This window comes from Penaeus monodon, chromosome 15 (assembly GCF_015228065.2).
Source record: "Penaeus monodon isolate SGIC_2016 chromosome 15, NSTDA_Pmon_1, whole genome shotgun sequence".
Classification (NCBI taxonomy): Eukaryota; Metazoa; Arthropoda; class Malacostraca; order Decapoda; family Penaeidae; genus Penaeus; species Penaeus monodon.
The window spans coordinates 38,760,601-38,768,819 of NC_051400.1; the positions used below are offsets into that span (position 1 = coordinate 38,760,601).

Genomic DNA, 8,219 nt, shown 5'->3' on the forward strand with positions numbered 1-8,219 from the left:
TGATGTATGGAGGTTCGTAGTCTTATTGGTTATTTATATGCCATTTTCTATTTATTTCTTTTTAATCCCTTTTCATATTATTCTTATTATATTTTTTTTTCCATTTCTAAAGTTCCTCTGTCTCGTGAGGGTTAGAAATCTCGTTCGCTTCTTATTGCTTTTGTGATGTGCTCTTTAGCAAGGTCTTTGAAGTAAGTAATGATTGTTAAACTATATATATTATTCCCACAGAGTGGAAGAGACAGTTGCCTGGATGGATGGTGTCAATGACTGCCTGAAAGGTATCAACAAGGAGGCTTCAAATGCTCAAGCCTATGAAGAACTGAAAGACAGATTTGTGGTATGGATTTTGATGTACCTTTTGCATACTTCTCTATCATTTAATTGTAAAATAAGTAGAGGAGGTAACATAAGTTCTTCGTCGTTGGATTGCTATCTGAAATTGAAATATATTTTTTATTACTATGAATGAGTTTTTTTTTCTCTCTTTTTTTCTCAATAGACCATGTGTGGGGACCTGGAGAGCCGCCGCGAGTCCATGAAGTGGCTGGTGCAGATGCTGGACTCCCTGATCACCCACATCCCGGAGGAGGACGGTCAGTACGAGCAACAGAAGCTCGAGTCCCTCATCGCTCGTTACAAAGCGCTCGTACCCACCATTGAAGCTGCTCTGGTGCGAACAGAGACTTATGCCAAGTGCTACCACTATCGAGAAGATATTGATAAGGTGGTGGGTACTCTGGAAGACGTGAGGAAACACTGCGAGGAGGATGTTCACCCAGAGACCCTCGAATCTCTGACGCAGCTGATTCGTGAGCGGGAGGTAATGGTGAACCAACTCGAAAACCAGAGAGACAACATTTTCACTACCATTCAGCGGGGCAAAGACCTCTCCAGAGATCACAATGCCCCACTCTTTGTCAGTGCTATGTTGCAGACTCTTGAAGCTAAGTGGACTGAAGCCTACAACGGTTCTGTAGAGAAACTCAATAAGCTCAAGAACACACAGAAGGTCTGGTCAGACTACACTGAACAGAAGAATGAGATCCTTAAACTCATGGCACAAGCAGAGCACGAACTGTCTAACGTGATCAGTCGCTGCAACCCACAGGAGGTGGCCAATGAGCTGAGCAGCAAACAGGAAATGAATGAGCACCTGAATGAGACCACAGACCAAATGCTGCGAAAGTTGCACAGCCATTCCTCCAATCTTGTCAGACTTGCTGATCCAGAGAAGAAGCCCGTGCTGGAGAAAGAAGTTGTTGAAATTGAACAACGCATGCAAACAGTCATTGATACAGTCTCACAGAAGATTGAATACCTGGAGCAGCTGAACATAAAGTGGATCCACTTTACAGGCACTTTGCAGGAGATGAAATCATGGTTAGCAAATGCCCAGAATGTGTTAGAACGTTTAGTTACTCTTGAGATGTCACCAGAAGACCGGCAGAATCAGACTATTGATCTCCGAGCAAAGATCAACCAGAAGATGGCAATCATAAAAACACTGGAGGATGAAGTTGAAGAGTTGATGGAGGGTGAACCATCTACTGAAGCTGTTCAGTTTACTGGTGAACTTGGTGACATAAAGACAAGTTTGTTAACACTTAATAAGCACACGGAAAAACACTTTGAGACTGTCCAACATGACCTCAGTCACTGGCAAGAATACCAAGTAGGTGTGCAGGAGATCAGACCATGGCTAGAAAATGCAGAAACGAAAGTGGCTGTGGGCATGGCAAGACCAAATTCCATGCAAGAAGCCATACAAGCACAAGACACAGCAAAGGAATTTGAAAAAGAGTGTGATGACTATTTGGAGAAACTTCGCACACTTTCTAGCAAAAGTGCTCAAGTTGCACGAATTTGTTCAGTAGTTGATGAAGTTGATGCTTACCATTCAAGGTGGACTGCTGTTCATGATGTAGCACTTCAGTGGAGTGAAAGGACAGAGTCTCTCTTGGCTGAATGGGAAGATTTCAACTACAAATGTGATGCTGTATCCTCATGGGTGCATCAGATTGAAGAACGAATGGAGACTGTCACTGAATATGCTCCCACTGTTTTACGACTCGAAGATCGAGTCAATAACTTAAAGGACATGGACAAGGAACTGGCAGAGAAGCAGACAGATCTCATCAACCTGACTGCTATTGGAGACCACATTTCTTCAGGAATGGGTCCAGAAGGAAGTGCCTCTGTTAAGTCTACAGTAAGTGAGCTGAAGACTATGATCTCAAAATTAGGTGATGAAATAAGAAGGTTGAAGAATGAGTTGTCAGATGTCATGGTTATTCGACAGGAATTTCTTGCCAAGGTTGAGAAGCTAGAAACCTGGCTTAATGGTTTTAGTAATCATTTAGATGAGCTGGAAGATATTGATGTTGATGAATTAGATGGTAGTCCAGACTTGGTGCATCGCCTGCAGCAGGAACATGATGAGAAGCAGAGTGAAGTGACATCACTGGCCGAAGAATGTCGTGATGTTGGGGATCGATGCACAGGACGAGATCGTGAAGATCTCTTTACACAGTTTGATGATGCAGAGGCTCGTTTTGAGAATTATGGGCAGGTAGTTCAGTCCAAGAAACCTGCCATTCTTAAGTGGCGTGACTTCTGGGAGTGGCAGAGCAATACTGATGATGCCATGAAGAGCATTAGTCAACAGATTGATGCTAAACCCAATCTTAATGATTTAGAGCAGATGAGGAAAGAATTAATGAATCTTCGTGAGCAGTGTCGTTCATGGGAAGATGAAGCATCATACATTATGGACTTGTGTAGAAAAAGCTCAACAACCATTAGAGATCCCGACACTGGATCTGCTATTGACATTGAAACTAAGGTTCAGGAGTTCAGGAAGAGGATGGATTCTTTGGAAAGCAACCTTGACAACCGACAGGATCAGCTGCAAGCAGTGAATAGTCAGTGGGAAGCTTTCCATCGTGTCAAGAATCAACTAAGTGAGTTCTTGGATGGCATTACAAAGAGAGTCACTGATAAGGAGTTGATGCAGAGCACCTATACAGGTGTGCAGCACTTATCAGAAGCTGTTGAGGTTGCACTGCAGGAGATGCAGTCACAGGGCAAGATGAAGGACAAGTTACATGACTTGGGACGTGCTCTCATGTCTAGTGACTCCACCCAACTAGTCTCTGTACAAAATGCCCTCACAGCTGCAGATGGGAACTGGGACCGTGTGCAGAATATGCTATATGAAATGCAGACCAAATTCACAAGTATCACTTCCCTTTGGAGGCAGTGCACAGATGGGCGTGAATACTTACAAGCCGCAATTGCTGAGGCTCATCGTAACAGTGACAAGCTTGATGGTGTTCCATCAGAAGCAAATGTTGCTCAGAGTATGATGAACCTTTGCAAGAAAACTATTGATGCATTGCGCAGAACTAGACCGCAGCTAGAAAGTTTTATTTCCAAATCTCAGCATCTGAGCCAACAACTCGACAGTGAAAAGGGCTTCACCTCTGCTGATGTGAGAAAACAATCCCAGGAGACTCAAAATAAATGGCAGAGTATGATGGACTTCCTTAACCAACGCTCACAGAACCTAGAAGGTCAGCTGGTGCTATGGAAACAAATTCTCCAAGGTCGAGACGAGATCCTCACCTGGCTCAGTGATACCTGTGAAGCTCTAGATGAGACACAGATCACCCATGAAACAGAAGCAGCTGCAGAGAAATTAGAGAAATATAAGAACGAGCTTTCAAACTATGAAAGTCTCTTCCGTGGGCTTCAGAGTAGTGCCAAACAACTGGAGTCACTGAACAATTCCTCCTCTCTGACAAGGATTGAGGAAATCCTCAGCACCGTGACAGCCGAATTTGAACAGACTGAGGCAGTTGCCTCCAAACTCGGTGCTTATCTTGATGAAATGAAAGAGCAGGAGACATCAGTATATGAGGATATTAGGGATCTCAGTGAGTCTCTGTCTCAGATTCGTGATCGTTTGATGAAGTGTGAAGACATTACTGGAGATGATAAGAAGATCTTGGTTCGCTTAGAAATTGCCAGGAAGATTGAAAGGGAATTGCAAGAATATGATGATAAGATCAAGGAAGTTAGAACTAACATTGAAGAACTAAAAGCAGGATTTAAAGGTTTTGAACCAAGTAAACTTGTCAAAGAATTTACTGCACTGCAAAGGAAATATGAGGGACTTATTGGACAAACTGCTAAGGCATGCAAGAGTCTCCAATATGTTATTGAAAAACATTACCGAGACCGACTTTCAGACTTGCAGAGGTTCTTGTCTGTCCACCAAGAAAAAATTGTTTGGTGTCAGGCTGAGCCAGGCAGTGACAGGTATGGTGTGGAAGCCAAAATCTCTGCACTGTCTGATGTAAAGTCAAGCCTCAAGTTAGGTCATGCAAAGAGACAAGACCTCGAAAAATGCCGGGAGCTGTTTGAAAAAGTTGTGTCTGCTGACCAGCGTGAAGCCATCCAAGAGGAATGTGAAACAACTGTCTCTGAAATGGAAGAACTAAGCACACGCTTAGAAGAGTGCCATGTGTCACTCACTCGCCTGTTAGAATTGTGGCAACAGTATGAGCTCATGACCGAAAATTTGAGCTCTTGGTTGCGTGAGGTTGAGGCACGTGTGCGTACTGATACCATGAATCAGATTGACATGACAATGGTTCAAGAAAAAATTGAAGAAACCGAGAATCTCCTTGAGGAAGTCAATAGCCATGATGATGAGGTCTGTGAACTCATGGAGAAAACTGAAGAGCTGATGGAAGTCAACCCTGAATGTAGGGCCAAAGAGTATGCCACTCAGTTGAAGAATAGGGTTCAAGCCCTTGTCAAATTCTGTAATACATTCCTTAACAAATTAAATCAATTGACAAGTGATCAAAAGTTGTATTCAGAGACAATTGAGAAGATGGAGGAATGGCTGAAGGATGCAGAAGAGAAACTCCAGTCTTTCGAAATGATGACGAGTAGTGGAGGAAAGCCTACTCTGGCATACCAGTCAAAGCTGCAAAGCCTCAAGTCCTTTGTGGAAGAGAAGAAAAATGGCCAGCAGCTCCTCAATGCTGTTGTTGAACACGGTGAAGCTCTCTTCTCAGCCATTACTCCAGAGGGCCGTGAACAGATCAGAACAGACCTGCGCACTCTCAGGGATACATGGGAGGCTCATCTAGATAGGGTCAATCATCTGTATAAACGTGTGGAGGGAATTATTATGCAATGGTCATCCTTTGATGACAATTTCACTCAAGCTTCGAAATGGCTGGAGGAGATAAAGAGACGGGCAGGAACAGAGTTCGACCTGAAACCAACTTTATCTGACAAGAAGGCTCAGTTACAGCAGTATAAGTCTGTGTATCAGGATATCAACTCTCACGAAAGCATGATATATGGACTGAAGGAGAAGATTGAGTTCTTGACCGATGATGAGACATCAAAGACAGTAGATGACATGATCGACCAATACCGAGAGTTAGCTGTAACAACCCAGCAGAGGATTGGACGGTGTGAGGAGATCATCCAGCATCATGAGAGCTTCTTGCACAACACAGAAAAATTCCGTGATTGGCTTACTTCACAGAAGGCTGAGCTTGCACTGTGTGCTGATGTGTCACCAGAGAGCAGTGATGTTGAAATGAAGATGAGTATCCTAGATACCCTCGAAATGGGTGAGGCAGAGGGACAGTGCCTCTTTGATCTCTGCAGCGAGAGCCTGCAGCTGACCCTGAAAAATACAGATGCTTCAGGGCATGCCTCAATCATAGCAGATCTAGAGAGCCAAGAAAGGAGCTGGCGTAACCTTCAGTCTGAAATTGCAGATGGTAAGAGAAAAGTTGACGGCATCATGTCTCAGTACAATGAGTGTGAAGAAGTGGTGCAGGCACTGAGAGACTGGCTCAAGAGCATTGAAACCAAAGTCAAGGATCAGTCTCTCAAGAGCAATCTTGATGCAAAGGAAGCTCATCTTGACCGCCTCCGTAAGTTGGAAGAGGAGATTATCAAAAAGGCCCCCGAGATCAATGATGCTCTGACCCAGGCCCAGAGCATGGACAATGAGGGGAAACATGCTGTCCAGATCTCCCAGTTATCTTCTCGCTACCAAGCACTCAAAAATGTTCTGAAGGAAATGATGAGTCGTTATGAGATGTTCATTCGGGAGCATCGTTCCTTCCTCGAAAAGTATCAGGAGTGCCTGGAGTGGGTAGAGGCAGTGGACCTTGATTTGCGTGAACATGCAGAGGTGGTGGGCGACATGAAGATTCTGCAGATGCGACGCAACAAAGTTGAACAGTTAATAGAACTCAAGTCAAGTCAGGCCAACAAGGTTGATGCGGTACTGGAGTTGGGTGAGAGACTGTATGCCCACACAGCTCCCGACGGCCGTGAAAACATTCGGCAGATGCTGCGAGAGCTGCGTGAGCGCTGGGAATCCTGGTGTGATTCAGTCACCAATGCTGGACTCACACTTGATCAGTGTCTACAGCAATTCTCCGATTTTTCTGGTGCTCAAGAACAGTTGACCCGTTGGCTGCGTGATGTTGAGATTGCTATGCAGCAACATACCGAGCTGAAAAGCTCGCTGCAAGAGAAGACTGCACAATTGCAGAACCATCGCCTTGTCCACCAGGAGATCCAAGCCCACCAGAGTCTGGTGGAGATGGTGTGTGAGAAGGCCCAAACCCTTGTCAACCAAACCCAGGACAAGACCCTTAATGTGTACATTCACTCCATCAAGACACTATTCCATAATATCGTGCTCAAGAGCCGTGACCTGCTAGATAAACTGGACTTGTGTGTGCAGGACCATGCTCAGTTCAATACGCTCTGCAAGAGTTTTGGGGACTGGCTTAACCTGCAGCGGGACCAGCTCCATCTGTGTGCTGATGTGTCTGGCGAGAAGTCAGACCTTACCAAGAAACTGGACAATCTTAAGGTAAATAACTTCTGTATGATCTTTTTATTAACTACATTTCTTCTATCTATCTCTTTAATGAACTTAATTTGTGACTAAATTAGAATTCTAATTCATTAGACAGTCTTTTCTCTCATTATTTATTAAATAATTTTGCGTTGCATGCAGGTAACTGAACCTTATTGAAATAGCCTAGCTTTTCTGTTAATCTTCGTAACAATAGTTCATGTCGAAACCACAAGTCTTCCGTTGTTTCTTTTTTAAATGTATAAATAGCAAGCGTTGTAACTCTTTCTTCCAGAGGGTAGAAACTGAACTAAACACCTGTTCACAACTTGTTCCAGTGACACTTATCGTTGCCAAGGTAACAAGTGTGCCGGGATTGCATGTCCTGACCCCTAGTGTTAACTTTTACCCTGATAGTTACCGCCCCACCCTCTCGCTTCCCCACCGCCCCTTCCCTAGGACTCCCTCATGCCGGCACCTGCGAGTGGCCGTGGTTTAAGCTTCCTCTGGTCTGACGACAGCAAGGAAGACCTCCGCCAGCGTGCGCACAGGAAGTTTGTTCAATAATTATAGCTGGATCAAAGTCTAGAAGAATAAAGAGAAAGTAATTAATTATTCATCGTATCAATGTTTATTGGTACGTTTAATATAGCCTTGGTACAGGAAATACACAGAATGCTAAAGACACAGAAAATGTGTTTTTCTTGGTCCCAAAACTTCCTGCAAGCACCATCTGCTTCTGTAGAGTCAGACATTTTACACGGCACTGCTTTCCAGGGTGAAGAATGACTGCTGATGCCTTATTCAGAGGCTACCACACCCATACGATACATCAGAGAGACACCACATTTCTCTTGTTTTTATCACCTGATTTACTCTTTCCCTTTCTGGAGATTATTACAGTTCTTTTGAATTTAAAACCCGAAGAATGAACGATGTTTTTTTTTCGGGACTTCAAAATCTCCAGAATTACCGAAACACTATTAAAACTGATCCTTTTGCCATTCTTGCTAGAAAAATCCCAACCCCTTTTTTTCAAACCCTATAAAACAAATATTGTTCTTTGCCTTCCCTTTTAAAACGATGATTGACAATACCCTGTAGATTACGTTCGGGATCAGTGAGAATAATACTGTATTTGCATGGTGAATGTCCTTTGTACAAGGTTTCAAAACGGAAATTATTTTGCTGTGTCATTTTCATTCTTTCCACAGAGTTTCTCAGATATAAAGAAAACAAGAAACTACGAACATGGTTTAGTTTTACTTAAAGAATACAGAACACCAGATGTGTATGATTTCGCGTTTTA

The 8,219-nt window shown here is 43.6% G+C and overlaps 1 protein-coding gene across 1 annotated transcript in view; it reads left to right on the plus strand.

Moving 5' to 3' along the window:
- The window catches only part of LOC119582359 (nesprin-1-like), a gene marked incomplete at its 3' end in the record, with an annotated part of 145,991 nt that overhangs the window by 103,780 nt on the left and 33,992 nt on the right, over positions 1-8,219 (plus strand). The window contains 2 exon segments of the mRNA XM_037930574.1: positions 232-340; positions 503-6,925. Of these exon segments, the coding sequence (XP_037786502.1) occupies positions 232-340; positions 503-6,925 (6,532 nt within the window).